Source organism: Aricia agestis, chromosome 3 (genome assembly GCF_905147365.1).
Source record: "Aricia agestis chromosome 3, ilAriAges1.1, whole genome shotgun sequence".
Taxonomy (NCBI): domain Eukaryota; kingdom Metazoa; phylum Arthropoda; class Insecta; order Lepidoptera; family Lycaenidae; genus Aricia; species Aricia agestis.
Window position 1 is genome coordinate 17,231,405 of NC_056408.1, and position 17,951 is coordinate 17,249,355.

The following is a 17,951-nucleotide window of genomic DNA, read 5'->3' on the forward strand; positions in this document are numbered from 1 at the left end:
CGTTGGGGCAATCTGCCTAAGAATCAACAAGCTCTATATATGATATAGTTACCTGGCGACGCTTGAACGTTGCTGATGATCTGTTTCCGAGGCGGGTACTTGCTCTGGGCGATCACCGGAGCGCCTCCTACATCACAACAATAAATAAGTTAAATTATTTGACCCTTGGCCCCAATTTTAATATTTACGCAGCACGTTGAATACGCAGATCCGCTGTCTTTGACTTTTCTAATGTGCCAGACAAGACAAATATTGTTAATTTCTGTGTAAATATGTAAGGTTTAATTAAGATAAGGGGGTGTATCTGCACATTTACATATGCATTACATATAATTACATTAAATGCCTAAGTGTGTCTGTCTGTCTGTTACCTATTCACTCCCAAACCGGTGAACAGGTTTGTTGAAATTTGGTATGAATTAATATACTTTAAGTCTCGATAAAGAGTATACTTTTCATCTCGACGAAAATGTACGGTTACCGCGCGTTAAACGAACCTGGGGGTACCAAGTAGTTAACATATAAGGGTGTGTACAGACCGACGGAGGCGCGCAGCTCGCACTGCGGTCCGGCGGTGCCGGCGCGGCAGCGGCACGTGTAGTCGGACGGCGAGCCCTCCTCGCGCACGCACCGCCCGCCGCGCGCGCACGGGTTCGGCACGCACGGGTCCTGCGAACACACGTTGGTAGGGTCAATTTAAAATAAATGGGGAATAACGAGCAAACTAGTCACCTGATGGAAAGCGATTACCGTCAGAAAAGTTGCAAAGGCGTTGCCAACCTTTTAGGCCGGCCGCACATTATAAGAATTTCTGATCAGAAAAATTCGAACGCCCGTCAATCATAAGGTTTTATTTACTTTTCAATTTAAATTGTCCATTAGGGGCCAATGTACATCAGTGTTCCGCAAACTTTTTAAGTTCAAGGTACATCTAGATTCTAGAGTCTAGACTCTAGAACTCTAGACAAATGAAAATTTTGGAGGTACACCAGAACGTAATCAGCGTGTACGGGGTGCTCTGTCCCCAATCCCCATTCCTTTCATTGATCGTCCTGAGATGTTGCCTTTTCTTTGTTCTTATAAACTATAGGAATATGTAGGTAAAAATATATAATTTCTTTGGCACAGCAACTAAAGTTAAGTACTAGTAACTAAAGTTAAGTAAAACAAAATAGCAGCGCTAAAAGACAACTTTTTTTCACTTTTGTATGGGGAAACTCGTGACGCTGGGGCACTACCCATACAAAAGTGAAAAAAAAAGGTCTTGCGCTGCTACTTTCACAGTATTGGACGAAAGGAATGGGGGATTGGGGACAGAGCACCCCCGTGGCCCGTACACGCTGATTAATTTCTGGTGCACGTACGGTGTGTACGTGCACCAGAAATTAATCACTTAGTTTTGTTACACCTTGTATATTCATACAAAATTAGCGTGTGTGGTAGTTGGTACTAACGGGCACGTGAGCGCCGTCCTCCTGCAGCTGGGCGGGGCTGACGGCGGGCGGGGGCGGCTCCTCCCCCGCGCACCCCGCGCCCGTCCGCGAGCTGCGCGCCGCGTTCAGGAAGTCCACGCGCTTGTGGTTGATCCACGCCTCCTTCAGGCAACCTGGAGTGTAATGTATATGAGCACAATGTTTAACTTGGGAAGATACTGTCACTGATAAGTAGCCAGTCAAAGGGTTAAGTCATTTCTTTTCAAAATACACAGTTTCCAAAAAAGCGATTTGAAGTTTTATTACGCTTAGCCTCGAATAATCTATGGGAGTGAGGCACAAATCGTAGATATAAGAGTTCTGTCAAAGATATAATAACCGAATTAACTGCAGCTTTGATGACAATGTTTCAATTAATCTATGTATGTACCTATGTATATTGTATAATACTTATATATATTAAATATTATTAACTTCAGAGGTATAACTAAAGAACACGCTTCTTTTAAACGTCTATAATAATTAAATGCTCTAGAATAATCTTATCTTATATCTTTAAACGAGCAATTCTTCTATATGGTCGCTGTTAATCATTAGTGTCCTAAACCCACAATTATTATATAATTGGAATCTCGGAATCGGCTCCAACGATTTTCATGAAATTTAGTATATAGGGGGTTTCGGGGGCGATAAATCGATCTAGCTAGGAATCATTTTTAAAATGTCATTTTATTCGTGTTTTATCGAATACCGAGCAAAGCTCGGTCACATAGCTAGTAATAATAATACGTGATAATGTCGAAACGCACCTTTGAAGCTGGTGATGTTGCGGAGGTGCCACCTGGTGAAGGCGTCCTTGGCGACGTCGGCCGGCACGCCGCCGATGAACATCGGCCGCTCCAGGCGCAGGTACTCCTTGCTCCCTGTCACATAGCATAAACCATTGAACGGATTGCGTTTACGTTTAGAAGGCGGCATCGATTTTACGATGGTCCGATGCAACACACATTATTAAAAGTAAAACTTTTCAAAATTTGTGACTAGATTAGTAATTTTGCTTTTAACTGTATACCACTAAAACAAAGATTACTTTAAGAATATCAACCAATCGCTTTTTGTCTCCTTTACTTGAGCACGAATATTAGATATCCACCCGTTTCTACCCACACCAGTAATGATATTAGAACAGTAGCTCTACCATGAGTTTAAAGCTGTAGTATTTTTCGATACTCGATACCGACTACCGTAAATTTTTAGTATGGCAAATTTTACAGCGTCTCTAGCGGTTAATTGCGGAACTAAAATCGCCATACTAAATACATAAATATTTACGTAGACGGTATCGAGTATCGATAAATACTATAGCTTTAACCTCATGGTAGAGGTAAAGGATATGGGCGAACAGTCCATAGACGGCCTTAATTTTATAATTAAAAAAAAACTCATGGTAGAGCTACAGTTCTTATTACGATTATCGTCATCGAGGCAAATACTTCCAAAGTGTAACGCTTCATGCTCTCGACTGCGCCAGGCGTTTCCGAATTCGAGTCGAAGGGAAATCGTAAATCGCTCTTCATTAGAAAATATTAGATTAGAAAATACTAAGGCATTTAACGATCTGAAGGTATACATAACTAAGGGACTATTTCACCACTTCCTGATAAGCGCCGGATAGGCTATCCACAACTTAACTTGACAGATAGAGTATAGAGAATCTGTCCAATAAGTTGTGGATAGCCTATCCGGCACCTTATCAGGAAGCGGTGAAACGGGCCCTTAGACAAGTAGCACTACTACCTTCGTTGATGATGGATCTGGCGGGTCCGTCGTCGACGCGCAGGGTGAAGTTCTTCCTGACCGCCAGCAGCTCCGCCTTGTGGTAGCCGCCGTCGGACACCATCTCGAAACTTGAATATGAACATATTCATTATTACTTGTGCCGCAATAGAAATATTATGCCGTATTCCGCCGGCACAATTATCGAATCCTGAATTTTTAGGAGCTAAAAGGTTTGTTTGGGAAGATATGCAAGATTTTTCCTGTATCTTATCTCAAAATTGATCTCTCACACTCGTAAGACATCTTGTGCTCATGCGAGTGACAATCGAAGTAGGTATACAATTGATACAAATGACTAGATGACGCCCGCAACTCCGTTGCGCCAAAATTCGTTTATCGCGCGGGAACCGTACTGGGGGGGATAAAAACTATTCTATGTCCTTTCTCGGGACTCAAAGTATCTTCGTACCAAAAAGCAAAATCGGTTCAGCGGTTTGGGCGTGAAGAGGTAACAGACAGACAGACGCACACACTTTTGCGTTTATAATATTAGTAAGTATGAATTATTAAATTCTAAGGGCCTGTTTTCACCACTTTCTGATAAAGCGAATAGGCTATTCACAACTTTTTGACAGATTCTCCATACTTCATCTGTCAAGTTAAGTGGTGGAGAGCCTATTCGGCACTTATCAGGAAGTGGTAAAACAGGCCCTAAGATTCTAAAATTTTACAAAGCCTCTTAATTTTATTACAAAGAAAAATGAAGCGATCGAACGCGGGTCTCGTGCTACCTGTACATGGTGGAAGTGGGGTGGTTGCCGACGTCGTAGGAGATGCGGATGCGGCCGTTGAACAGCTCGACCGCCAGGTGCTCGCTCGCGCCGAAGTATACCAGCACGCCGTGCTGCTGCGTCGTGCTGAACACTGCGACACCAAAATCGAGATTGTTTATCGTATATAATCTGTATCTTGTACTCGTAAATCTATCAATCAGATTACATAATAAAAGTCAATATTCATGACTTTTTGTTTCAATATACCAGACCGACCATCTGCTCGAAACAGGTATCCCCCCCCCCTCCTAAGCTGAAATCCTGGGTACGCCCTTGCGTCTTATCAAAATGAAGTTTCCACAAAAATTTGCTTCATAGTAATAAAAAAAATATTCTAGGGAACCCTGACTATATCTTTCCCGTCCCTAGAAATATAGTCTCCGTATTTCCATGCCAAATAAATTGGTTCAGCAGGTTCTATAAACGTTGTCTCTGTCAAGTAAGAATATTATTATCTGCCATAAAGTTAATATACCTAGCGGAATAGAGCAACAATCTCGAGCTGTCAAACGTAACTGAAATTGGTTTTCATCTGTGTGAAAAATATGTGTAGGTACGTATACACTTACACAAGCATGATTGAACATGAATTCTATGAGATTAAATTGTCAACGTGCGGCACGTGCCGACTGGACGTCAAAAAAAGAGTGCTGCTGTCATATATCACTCTTTTTTTTACCACGCAGTGTTACTGATAGTGACATCTCTCTTGCTCAGGCCTTTGTTTCTCTATTCCGCTAGGTATATTAACTTTATGTTATCTTGTAACTCCGTCTCACTCACCGAGCGTGACGTTGGCCTGCGGCGAGGTGCGCAGCGGCTCCATCTCCACGAACGAGTCGTTGTAATTGAACGTGAGGGACGTGAGGTACTCGCAGAGACGACCTGGACAAAAGGTATAATGTTATTATATACAATATTTTAACAAGTTGTATAATATCAAACACCCTCACTGTATGAAGTCTTTAACAAAACTTGTAGAGTTTATGTCTAAATCTTTTTCATTAAAATAAATAAGTAATCGTTAAAGTATGATTTGCTACACACCGGAGTATCCCGGCGCGCACTTGCACAGGTAGTCGTTGGCGGGCGCGAGCAGCGGTCGCTCCATCATAATGTCATCCTGCTCAACAAAAACTGATCTTTTTATTCAATTGACTGAAAATCTAGCTAAATACGTACTTATACTAGTAATAAACAATAATTATTGAAAGGATCCTTATTTTGAGTTTTGAATATAGTGGTGGAAAACCAAAACTATATTCAAAACTACAAAATAAAATAAAATTACTGCACACGATACATTATTCTTGACATGGTTAAGACTACCACCGTACTAAAAACAGCATGTTCAGTACAAATACTATATTTTTTACATGTTTTCTAATTCTTTATTTATATTTATACTGGGCATATATTATCTTACAGTCAAAAATAGAGTTTAACTGAAGGTCTATCCGATATTTGCCGCAAGCGACCGAATTTTCTACCGAAATTGGCCTAGCGACCCACGCCGTCGCTGCTGCTATATGACCTAGGTCTAGGTCATTTAGTTTATTTGCCTTCAGCACCCCTTTCTATCCAGTAGCAGTACCGCCCCGCGTACCCCGCCGCACACGTAGACAGTACTCACGTGCAGCGCGAGCGCGGGCAGGTAGCAGACGCCGTGCACGCAGTCGTGGTGCGCGCAGGGGGAGGTGCCGAGCGCGGCGTGCGGCGCGGCCTCGCAGTACCGCCCCGCGTACCCCGCCGCGCACGCGCACCGGTACTCCTCTAGGCCGTCCACGCAGGTTGCGCCGTTCTGGAATTGGAATATTATGCCATTGTTATGAAAAATAATATGTATTTAAAATGTATACATTTTAATGAGAAAAAAGTTTGATAGTCTAGAAATATACTCACCCTCTTAAAAAAAAGGGTCAATTCAGACCGCAGCACGACGCGTGGATGCATTTCTAAATTTGTATGGATTTGACAGATTGACAAGACGTCTCACGCAATTGAAGTCTGTCAATCCAATAGAAATTTAGACATGCGTCTATGCGTCGCCTTGCAGGCTAAATTGACCCTAACTTTGACTTGACATAACGAAACCAAATGATAACGTTGATCTATCTGCCTATGAATCAATTTATCTGGTGGTAGCTACCAGTGTGTTAAGTGGTTATTATAGGCTAGTAACTAGTTGTATGTACCTGGCACATGTGGTTGACGCAGTCATCGGCGTTGACTGTGCAGTTCTGTCCGGAGTAGCCGCGCGGGCAGGTGCACGTGTAGTGGCTGCCGTGGTCGGCGCACGCTGCGCCGTTCGCGCACGGGTTGAACTCACTCGTACAGAACGGGATCTTCTTCTCGCAGTATTCACCTGAAATATTCAGATTAGTATGGAGAAAAAAGCATGCGGCTATATTAAAATACTGTCGCCAACAACTTTGTGACTCGACACAGTTTTCCGATAGTGGTCCATTCCATTAATTCTTGAAACAAGAAACAATGTCATATACAGCTTGTCGTTAGCATATCGTTCGTCATAAAAAACAACAGATATATTTCGGTAATCTCACATCTCATCAGTAAATCGAGTTTAATTCTCCACCTTCTCTAGACGTAAAAAATATAAAGCCCGAAAGTCCAAAATATAAGACTTTCGGGCTTCAGTCCAAATACTAAAGTTCAGAAAAGCATAACCCAGAAATGTCTACAGTAAAGTATAAGAAGAGTTTATATAATATATAGTTTAGATTCTACACCAAGAACCAAATACTAGACTCCTGTTCCTATCGTATATGTCATATTTTCATCTCTGTTGGTTGTCTGGAAGAAACCGCTAGTAGCGGTAAGACCGCCAATTTGCGCAAATCCTTTATTTTTAATATATTTGTATTGAGCTATGTTTTAATGTGCAAATAAAGAATTTTTATTATTATTATTACTGCAAAAACTACATACCCATGTATCCAGGCGCGCACTGGCAGGAGTACCCCTCGAGGCGGTCGTGGCAGGTGGCGTTGTTCTGGCAGCGGTGCGCCACGCAGTCGTCGATGTCCACCTCGCACCGCACGCCCGTGTAGCCCGCCGGGCACGCGCAACTGGAATTATTAGGATGTTTGTTAGGTTAGGTTAGGTTAGCTTTTAAAGTACATTTTTTTTTAAATCTGCTAGGTTTAGAACCACTATTCCGATGGACTAACTTCATTTTTCGTCCTTTATTGATCTACAATAGCATTATGCCTAGTCTCGCTAAGTCGAATAATTGTGTGCGAGTCAATAAATAATGTCCAATCCACCCGCGTCAAATGAACCCGGGAGGTGGGTTCACCGTACATCTGTTACTTGTGATATACAATAGGTACTTACTGGAACCTCCCCTCCTCTAGCAGCTGGCAAGTGCCATGCGCGCAGGGTGAGCCGTAACACGCGTCTATCTGCAGCGCGCACGTCTCGCCGTGGTAGCCTCGTGCGCACGCGCAGGTGAACCCGCCGCCCGCGTTCACCGTGCACGTGCCCCCGTTCGCGCACGGCCGCGAGTGGCACCGGTCGCATTTTGATACCACGTCAGCTGGCGGTGAGCCTGGGAATTACATTAAAACTGTAGGTAACTTTTTCTGGTCTTTAACTATGAATTAGTTAGGTATACTATCAATGAAATTGATTCACAGCCGATTGCAGATCTATGTCAAATCAATGTTAGTTGATGTGTGGAGATGGGGGAGCTTGATATGACGCAACAAAACTACGTAGCCTTTCTGTCTATGCATTAATTCCTCTGATAGTCCTATGAAAAATTATGCGTCGATTTAATAGAACAGGTCTTATGAACTTGGGCCCATTTTAGTTTTATGGACATTGAACAATATAGGATTTGATTATCTTATTATTGGAGCGTCAATATAATAGCCCACTTGCGCTTGTCTAGGTGATCTACAATCCTATGTAAATAAATCATGCCTACTTCGTATTATCTGAGAAAGAGATAGATAACATGATCCGCCGGTTCCACCAGTTATTCTTGCTGGGTTAGTTGCCGAACGGCAGTAGGCATTATATACTTCCCAGAAAGCGTTATTTTGTAACCAAATCGGAAATAAACACATTTACTTCATTTCATTCATCATTATTTTTAAAGTGGCGAAAACGCCTGAGTCTACCTTTGCAGATGAAGGCGGAGGAGTGCGTGCTGAGCAGCAGCTTGTCGCGCATAGGCGGCGGGTCGGCGCAGCGCGCGATGCCCGCCTCCACGTACTCGCCCGACGTCTTCACCCACTCCGACAGCCAGCGCGTCGAGCAGTCGCAGTACAGCGGGTTCGAGCCCAGGGCCCTGGAACATCAGCCGTAAATTACTGGGTCAATAGATTTACGTATATAAAAAGTAAAATCGCTTCGCTTAGCAAGATCAGGCAACTGAAGCGACTCTATTTTAGCCTTTAAACCAGTGGTTCTTAACTGGTGGTCCGCGGACCACTGGTGGTCCCTAAAGCCATTCCAAGTGGTCCACGAAGCCATCCTAATAAAATGTGAGAAGTCAGAAGTTAATAAAGAGTAAGCAGTCACAAAAATCACATTAAATTAAAAAATGAAATCTGTAACTTTTAGATTTTTGCCAAATGAAAAAATGAGTGCTAATTATTTAAAAGTTGTGCTTATTTTTTTTATCAAACAACCCCCTTAATTTAGGTAAACCAACTGGGTGGTCCCCGGCAAGACAAACATTTGGTAAGATGGTCCCTCATGACTAAAAGGTTATGGGAGCGGGTGACAGTGTGAAGACGAGTGTTAGGCTGAGTCAATAACTTAACACAATTCACTAAAACTTTAGTTTATTAGTGATTACACAAGGTATTCATAATATGCCACAAGGTTGAGAACCACTGCTTAAAAGTTCAGCACAACGCAGCTCCGATGGAAACGAACTCTTAAAAGAGACTGAAGCCAACAGCATTTCTCAAGCACGATGATTGATGAATAGTAAAGAACCTCCTACTTTTTTGGAAGTCTGTTAAAAACGAAGAACAATGGTACTCACACGTGTGATATGGACTCCAGGTCGCGGAAGACGCCGTCGGCGAGCAGCGAGATGTTGTTGCCGTGCAGCGACAGCACGCGCAGCTGCGTCAGACCCTTCAACGCGTCGCGCTACAACAGAAATAAGTAATATTTTTTCACAATTCTTTTATATACTTTACATACACAATCGTAGCAAAAGCCGTATCAGCCACATGAACTATGCAGGAACCCCATGCTTAGGGTGGGTGTTTGATAGCTCGGCTGACAATTCGTTGAAAGTCCGGACTTTTAAAGACTCGGCCACAGGCTTGAAACCTAAAACACTCAACCCAAACAGGTACCATAATTTGCAAACATACTAACTACTCCAGATTGGCGTTTGGCAAATTCAAAAGGCAACGCACTGACCGCGTCAGCTACGTCAGATGACGGATCTCTTCCGACGATATGCTCGCTATCTCGCTCGACTCCGAGTGTCCGACAGAGAGGTATATACTCGTACCTGCACACATCTCAGGCGGTTGTAGCTGACGATGAGCGTGGAGAGCTTGGTGAGGCCGTCGAAGGTGTTGTTGGAGAGCACGGAGATGCGGTTGTTGGAGAGGTCGAGCCGCGTCAGCTGCGTCAGGTGGCGGATCTCCTCCGACGATATGCTCGTTATCTCGTTCGATTCCAAGTATCTGACAGAAATGGACGGTATTAAGTGAGTAGACGGAGTTTTTTAAGTGCATCAAAGTCTATTTTCGAACAGCACTAGAGCGCATTATGTGGCATAATGTTCAACGTTGAGCGTTTCAACTACAGCAACGCTTTGCACAATCAAGCACCCGTGAAACAAACTTCACGTCCCAAGTACGCAACGTACGTACATACTTGAAGACTATCAAAGTTTTCAGAAGATTGTTCTAAATATTACGTTTAATTTGTTTTGTTTGTGTCTTATGATTTTTAATGTTTACTCGTCTATCGAATAAGGTACCCCTGTGACGATTTAAGTTTGAAAATATAACTTACAATTCAGTGGTATACGGCGGTAGTCTCGGCGGCAGCGCGGTGAGGCGGGCGCGGGCGCAGCGCACCACCGTGCCGGCGCACGCGCAGCCCGCCGGGCAGTACTCCGCCGGCAGACAGCCTGAGTCCTCCGCTGTGGAATAACACACAATGTATAGAATAGAAAAGAATAGCAAATGTTTTATTTGTACAACATAAAATTAAAAATAATACTGGATTGCTAAACAAATATGGTCGCTTTTATAATTTGCCGTAGCGCGTGTTACGTGTAATCAGCCATCCTAGATTTCAGTGAAATTAAAAGGTTTTTAAGCGATAAGGGGACAATTGAGATTTGAGAAGATTGGGAGGTTTTTGGGGTTGTTAGAGAAAAACACAATGGGGTTTGGGGTACAGCCGCGACGACTTGAACTCAATTAGGTCTTCCAGTATTTACAGTAAGTATCTCTAATTTATGTTTTCTTTAGGACCATTTTCTAAATAAGCAAAATAACTAACGTGTGCACTTGAAGTCAGCCGCTTCTAGATGGTGTAGGGGTGTGGAGCGCAGCGCGGGGGGGTGCGCGCACGCGGCGCCGGAGTTTGGCGCGCGTGCCCGCAGCCACGGCGCCACCCACGCCATGTGGCATGTGCACTGTAGCGGGTTGCCGCTCAGAGACCTGGAATAAAACGAAATGACAATAAATGCCCATAATAATGCTTAATACACCCATGAGAACCCATGTTTACTGGTATCCGGAAAAAACATGCATTGAGTACTAAAGTTCGCTAAAACTTTTTTCGAGTGAAACACTGGTGCCTAAAAAAAACGACTCTACAATTAATGAAACTGTACATCATAATATTATTTTTGTTTTTTTTCTTGTAACGCATTTTCCAAACCATATTTAAATTGCTGATAAAAAGGGTGTGAAAAAACTTACAGAGCAGTCAGCATGGTCATGTGGTCGAAGGCGCCGGGTGTGATACACTTCACCTTGTTGTCTACAAGGGACCTGGAAAAACAAAGTTTATAAATCATGTGGTTAAATCCATTTCTTTAAACTATTTGCGTATTTTCGAATACAATAGTTAACAAACTCTGTATTGAAAAAACACCGAGGATTAAATTTTTATATGAGCCTTAACTCTTCGCTATGTATGCAGGGGCCAAACGTGTAAAGAGAACGGGACTTAAAGTTGAGGTTGGTGACCGCAATAAAGAAATCTGCTGTTTTAGTTTAATTTCATCGCCTTTTCGTAACATCTCTCTATCGCTTTTTCGGCACTTTTTTGCCCTTCGCGGATTACGGCATAGCTATTTTGCCGCCTTTTCAATGTTTGAAGCTTTGCCTCAAGGTAATACTCACAAGACAGTGAGGCTGTGTAGTCCGAGGAACATCTTGTCGGTGACGGTCTGCAGCATGTTGCCGTCCAGGAACAGCTCCTGCACGCTCGCCGCGCCGTCGAACGCGTTGTCCTCGATCACCGTTATACCTGTGTAAACAATCATATTATGTTACTGACAGTGGCGACCCTAGGGGGTGGCAACATGGCAATCGCCCGAAGCCTCGCTCTTGCAGGGACCTCGCAAGGTATTTTTTCGCAAGACAGAGGACATCACAAAGACCTGCCGCCCAGGGCCTCGCAAAGGCACCCCCCCTCCCCCCCACAAGAGCGATCGGCCGCTAATGTTCAGAAGTTTCGTACCTAAACGTGGAGCGGAGAGTTGCGGCGTGAGAGGGGAGGCATTCAATCGCAGTTCGCTCGCTCATATGAATGCATTTTGAGTAAGCACTCAGGTAGGACGTAAGTTAGCGTCACTTTTATTACTGTTACGCGACTGGACTTATCATCATAATTTCGATTTCTGAGAAATACGATAAAACAAAACCCAACAGAAACAGCAATTTGCAGTAAAAAGGGTAACAGGCATTGGTAATAGGTATTTTATTATGGATGTAGGTGGAGAATGTGAAAGTGAAACAAAAATACATCCAGACATACGTCGTCAGTACATTCACAATGTTAAGTGTGTAATCCTCACCGTTATTTCTAAGGTCCAATTTAGTGAGTTCTGGCAGGCGGCCAAACATGCCGTCCGATTTGATACGTCCCAGATTGTTTTCCGGCATTATTCTGAAACCAAGTGCATTTTATGTCTTAGTAATTTATTGTTTGAATTATATGACATGAACTATTATTACATTTTGCAAGTTAGTTAGTGCAACCCATTCAAAATGTCTATAGACTAAGTTGGTAGGCATGCGATTACACGGCCGTAGGTAACGAAATCATCAAATCCAGTCTCAAGATATATTTTCACCGGGATGTACTGAGTAAGCTTGCTTTATATTCTATTTCATCGGCAAAGATACAGCTATTATTATAAATTAACTTGATTGTAATTACAAGTCATTGAAAAGTTTTCTGACATTTGAGCCATTTAAAAGTGCTAAAACTGGAAATCACAGAATGTATAAGAATATTATACGTACAGTGCGTGCGTAGCGAGCGGCAGATCACGTGGTATCTCGGTGAGTGCGGCGCGCGCGCACGCTACACGCACGGAACGAGCCCGCGCGCCCGCCACACGCGCGCACGCGCACGCTGCGGGGCACGGTGCCTCCTCCCCGCACACCTCGCCCGTCTCCTCGCCCGCTGAAATGTATGACTACCCTCAGTAAAATATGTATGTCAATAATTTTAAAATTCAGTGACTAAATGAGTAGTTCGTTCAAAATAATAGAACCGCTTCAAACACAACTGTTCCAGTGTCCTACGTTTTTTAATTGTTATGAACTCTATATGATAATTGATAAGCTTATCTCTTTTACTTTAGCTCAAAGCAATATCCAAGCGTAACTAAAAGAAACAAGTAGCAAATCGCATTCGGTGGTTTCAACAACGAATCAAAATCATGCTCATGTGACATGTCACTTATAGCGATGGGATTTACTCAGCTAGTACATACGCTTGCACTTGAAGTTGTCCTCCCGCAGCGCGTCGATGCGTTTCCTATTCATCCGCTTGGGCGTGTCGCACTTGGCGCCGGACGTCTCTATGGGGTTCTTGCGGAGGTACGCGGCCAGCCAGCGCAGCGAGCAGTCGCACGAGAACGGGTTGCGCCCGAGGTGGCTGGAAATACATGACATTTTATGTAAAGGGGTATCTTTTACTTTACTAATAAACACATCAAAATATAACTATTCAAGGTGTGCTTATCTTTGTCTGGCCTATTGGAATTTGGAAACGTCACATGACAGAATTGTGAGATATGCGTGGAGGCCGCAAAGGAAGATCAGCCGAGCGAGCGAGACAGCACGCCCGGTCAGGTCAAAGCCCACGTGTTTAAAAAACTTCGATAGCGCGATGCAGGAATGTGGAGCTAATTGTGGGTACCGCCAGCCACTAATGACCGGTTTTGAAGGTTTTTGGATAGGAATTTATGTATTTACTAGCGGTTTTTATTGGCAATTGCTAATACTGAAGAATAGATCCGAAAATTCTCAGATGATGAGCAAGACAGGCAGACCTTGAATAGTACTCCGTAAAATTAAATATTATCACTAGTAAGCAATTTATATAGTTACTTAGGGCCTGTTTTACCACTTCCTGATAAAGTGTCATATACGCTATCCACAACTCATTTGACAGATTTTCCATACTTTATCTGTGAAGTTAAGTTGTGGATAGACTATCTGGCACTGATGTCATGAATCAGGAAGTGATGAAACAGGCCCTTAATGTTTTGTCGAAACAATCCGCTAGAAACTTTGGAGACTTGTCCAAGTTTTTATCTCAGTTTTCATGAAATCAGGTCAACTGTTGTTACTGGCCTAATTTCACGACAACTGGCTAATGTATAACATGCATTGATTTGTAACTAAATCGGGATGAGTTCGGAATAAACTTACAGCGTTTGTATTCCGGTGAGCGCGTCGAAAGTCCCGTTCGGTATCGACCGTATGTTGTTGTCGTATAGAGACCTGAAATAATAGGTACATTCGAGTTGGTTTTAAGTTTTTATAAAGAACAGATTTTTAAATGAAGATATAAAAAGGCCTCTCGAAGGACCAAACCTAAAAAGGATATAAAGTTGTTAGAAAAAAATACAATATAATATTATGTTACGTTTTAGGTTGGGTTGCACCAGAGGCGTGGTTAAGGTTAAAGTTATGGTTATAGTTAAGGCTAATAATTTAACTTTAACCTGAACTTTGACCACAGAATTTGACAGAAGACGTTGCTGGTCCGACAAGGCTCTATAAGAACGTAGGTGGGGGCGCTACTAGTAAAGGAGAACGGTCAAAATGGCGTTTTTGTATGATGACAGCGTTAGTTCCTTTTTTCGCCACGTGCATTTAAAACCTAGTCGAGCTCTATGGTTATGGTTAAATATGGAGTCTTGATGGCGTCCATTTTTAACTTTAACCAAAGATTTGACATTTTGCATTGTAGTTAAAGTTAAAGTAAAGTTACAGTTATAATTAAAGTAAGTTGGTGCAACCCACCCTTAGTGTACTAATATGTATTCTGTGGTTTTAGTTCAGTTTAATTAGAACGAGGTGTCTAGTTAACTTTCGCATGTTATAGGTACGGGATACACTCACAATAATTTCAGACTCTGAAGATCCCTGAAGGAGTCTTTCCGAACACACGATATTTCATTGGAGTTCAGTAATCTGTAAGTTAAATATTTATTTTAGTCAATAAAGGATTACCTCCTCAGTAGGTACTACGAGTACTCCATCAGTTGGTAATGTTGTACTTTGTTATTTTATTTATTTGGAAATGCACAAAAAACTTACAGCAACTGCAACGAAGTCAATCCATGGAAGATGCCCGATGGCAGATCCTTTATTTTATTTCCATACAACACGCTGGGGAAAAAAAACAAAATAAGGCCAACTTTTACACCTTAAATTACGTAATTAATTGACAAGCTTCTGTTATAACTTATTGTTAAACCCTGGATACTCCATACTAATATTATAATATTAGCTAGTATGGAGTACTTTCGCATTTATAAATGCGAAAGTGAGTCTGTCTGTTACCTCTTCACGCCCAAACCGTTGAAACGATATTGATGAAATTTGGTATGGAGATATGTATTTTGAATTCCGGGAAGGGACATAGGGCTTGTTATTCAAGAAAAAATAACTATATTCGCGCGATAAAAGAATTTCTGCGCAACGGAGTTGCAGGTATCAAGGTATCAATTATATATTTAATAAATATATTAAATATATAACAATTAATTAAACAATTAATATATAACAATTAAATACTTACAGCGAAGTCAAATGCGTCAGGCCGTTGAAGGCGTCTGCGGCTAACTTTACGATCTTGTTGTTTGACAGGTCGATCCTCGCAACTCGCTTCACTGCGGAGAACGCGCCCGCACCCACCTCGGTTATCTCGTTCTGTTCCAGGCGGCTGGAAAGAGATGGAGATAGACCTTAGTCAAATATATTGGCTTATTTTGATAGCGAATTTAAATGCCAAATGTATATGGGATTTAAAATAACGCATCGCAAGCGCCATTATACTTAGCGATGTGTTATGTCAATTACTTCTATATATTTTTATTTTTTGACATCTATCTAACTTCGCTTTCGAAACTAGCGAATGCAATATGACCAAACTTTCTTATACGTGTATACTTATTGTCGGCCCGAGGCAAGTTTTAGGATGAAGCGAGATCGGGTTATGGCGCCCTCTTGCTGGCTATTTTTTTCTTGACCCCTGAGGTGCTGGAGTTGGTGCTCTGAGCGGCTGCCTAGTTCACCCTATGGCCGGTCCCTGTGTACTTACATCTCCGTGGCGCGGTGGGGGATGGTGGTGGGCAGCTCCGTCAGCAGCTTCTCGCGGCAGTCCACGGTGCCGTCGGGCGAGCAGCGGCACGGCGGTGGACAGCGCGGCTCCGCCGAGCACTCCGCTGTCACCGCTGTGTTCGGACCTGGCGAGCGAGATAGAATACAGTTAAGCAGCTGACGGTGAGACTGCACCAAGCGACACTACACCGCTCCGCTGCAGAGTAGTGACGCGACACTTCCCGTTTCACACAACTGACGTTTTTACAATAAAGAATATAATGGACGTGACTTCTCGCATTGCTCTGCTGCAATGTAGTTATCGCCAATTGGGTTAACCTAACCTAACCTAAGTAGAGTCACTGGTGAGTGGTGAGTGTTAGGTTTGAGCTAACTAATAATCTCCTTAAGTACTAATCAAATTACCGTTGCATATAAGTTCATGTGCCTCCAGCTCTGTGAGGAGAGCACCGCGTAGAGCCGCCGGTGCTTGACATCTGAAATGAAGTACAAATTAATGTATATAAACTTTTACGTAACTTTTATTATCACGTGGTCGTGCGGTTGCACATTTATTCCCTTTGATGCATGTTGCAAGCAAGGCATTGCAACGCGACATCCATCAAGCCCCCTAACTGCCGAAACAATCAAGAATAGAATCAACTCGACCTCGATAGTTTTTGTTTTTGGATTGGTTTTTGGTACTCCCGGCACGATGCGCTCAAATTGTAATTCCCCAGAATCAAAAGGCTCATTTGGTCAATGAACGTAGGAATGGTTTGGACAATGCTATGTCGATTTTGATTGAATCAAAATCATTAAATCAGACTTGTCAACTTCGGGAGTATGTGTGTAACGTGTAGTCCTAATCTGATCGTTTATTACCTTGCACCAACTCCCAGTATCCCTGCGGCGCGGACGGCAGCGGCGAGGCGGGCGACGCGGCAGTCGCACACCACGGGGTTGTCCGTCAGCCGCAGCGTGTGCAGACGCGCGACCGATGCCGCCTCCAGCGACAGGTACGTCAGGTTGTTGTTGTTTAGCGTCCTGGAAAAACATTAGGATGGTGAATTTGTGACAACAATGCTCTCCTATATTATTGATTCTAAGCTACTGGTGACGAAACGTGAAAAAGTAGTTAACATGTTTCTTATTAAATAGGAACTACGATCCTATTATATTATATACTCTCTTATCTAGGTAACACCTAGATGAAAAGTCGACAAAGGGGCCGTATGGAACTAGATACAGCAAAACAGTTTAGCCTTTTAGGAATATATTTGCTGTTAGATCCTCATCTTGCGGATCTGTCTCAAGTAACGCAATCCTGCGGATCCCTTTGCAGATCGGAGTGCATATGGCCTGTTGCATTACTGTCGCACCGCAGGTCTATATCTATAACAGTCTATAGTCAGGTCTGTATACAGGGTGTAACAAAACTAAGTGATAATACTTTAAGGTGTGTATGGGTTCCTTGTGGATAGTGCACTGTGAAAGTAGCAGGGCTGAAAGACCAATTTTTTTTTTACTTTTGTACGGGCAAGCGCCCCAGCGTTACGAGTTTCCCCATACAAAAGTAAAAAAACTGGTCTTTCAGCGCTGCTACTTTCACAATGACCTCTCTACAAGGAACACATACATATAGTCAAGTCTCTCGGAGTTTGGAATGCACATGTGACATGGCGGTGTGCCTGCAAGCTGGGGATCAAAATAGGATGAGCCAACTTACAGCACTTCGAGGCTCTTGAGGTGTTCCAGGGCCTTCTCATCGATGCACTTGAGCTGGTTGCCATCCAGATGGAGGCTCTTCAGCGCTGTCAGACCGCGGAACGTCCGTCGGCTGATCGCCGTCAGCTCGTTCCGGCTGAGGTCCCTGCAAGATACACGGTACATGTGGCTTAAACTTATCCATGCATTGCTGGGAAGTTGATACATGTTATATTATGTACTTTATCATATAAATATGTACCGTCGAGGAAATTGATTCCTAGGCAGTTGACGGACCTACGTCATGTGGTCGGCTTTTGTCAATTCAATGCTAGCTGTGATTGGTGGATGGGGTTGACTTAAAGCGACCAAATCACATAGGTCCGCCA

At 43.1% G+C, this 17,951-nt stretch overlaps 1 protein-coding gene across 2 annotated transcripts in view; it reads right to left on the reverse strand.

Moving 5' to 3' along the window:
* Positions 1 to 17,951, reverse strand: part of LOC121725569 (protein slit) — a 99,255-nt gene that overhangs the window by 2,017 nt on the left and 79,287 nt on the right. For both annotated transcript variants that reach the window (XM_042112585.1, XM_042112584.1), the window contains 30 exons: positions 17,585 to 17,728; positions 16,741 to 16,902; positions 16,282 to 16,352; positions 15,857 to 16,001; positions 15,335 to 15,478; positions 14,851 to 14,922; positions 14,653 to 14,724; positions 13,957 to 14,028; positions 13,014 to 13,177; positions 12,538 to 12,700; positions 12,087 to 12,178; positions 11,410 to 11,536; positions 10,984 to 11,055; positions 10,559 to 10,719; positions 10,064 to 10,193; positions 9,552 to 9,729; positions 9,069 to 9,178; positions 8,194 to 8,363; positions 7,403 to 7,616; positions 6,995 to 7,134; positions 6,241 to 6,410; positions 5,679 to 5,846; positions 5,093 to 5,168; positions 4,829 to 4,930; positions 4,004 to 4,136; positions 3,231 to 3,340; positions 2,243 to 2,356; positions 1,455 to 1,606; positions 540 to 669; positions 53 to 127 (listed from right to left, as the gene is read on the reverse strand). In XM_042112585.1, the coding sequence (XP_041968519.1) occupies positions 53 to 127; positions 540 to 669; positions 1,455 to 1,606; positions 2,243 to 2,356; positions 3,231 to 3,340; positions 4,004 to 4,136; positions 4,829 to 4,930; positions 5,093 to 5,168; positions 5,679 to 5,846; positions 6,241 to 6,410; positions 6,995 to 7,134; positions 7,403 to 7,616; positions 8,194 to 8,363; positions 9,069 to 9,178; positions 9,552 to 9,729; positions 10,064 to 10,193; positions 10,559 to 10,719; positions 10,984 to 11,055; positions 11,410 to 11,536; positions 12,087 to 12,178; positions 12,538 to 12,700; positions 13,014 to 13,177; positions 13,957 to 14,028; positions 14,653 to 14,724; positions 14,851 to 14,922; positions 15,335 to 15,478; positions 15,857 to 16,001; positions 16,282 to 16,352; positions 16,741 to 16,902; positions 17,585 to 17,728 (3,833 nt within the window). The remainder of the gene's footprint in view (positions 1 to 52; positions 128 to 539; positions 670 to 1,454; positions 1,607 to 2,242; positions 2,357 to 3,230; positions 3,341 to 4,003; positions 4,137 to 4,828; positions 4,931 to 5,092; positions 5,169 to 5,678; positions 5,847 to 6,240; positions 6,411 to 6,994; positions 7,135 to 7,402; positions 7,617 to 8,193; positions 8,364 to 9,068; positions 9,179 to 9,551; positions 9,730 to 10,063; positions 10,194 to 10,558; positions 10,720 to 10,983; positions 11,056 to 11,409; positions 11,537 to 12,086; positions 12,179 to 12,537; positions 12,701 to 13,013; positions 13,178 to 13,956; positions 14,029 to 14,652; positions 14,725 to 14,850; positions 14,923 to 15,334; positions 15,479 to 15,856; positions 16,002 to 16,281; positions 16,353 to 16,740; positions 16,903 to 17,584; positions 17,729 to 17,951) is intronic.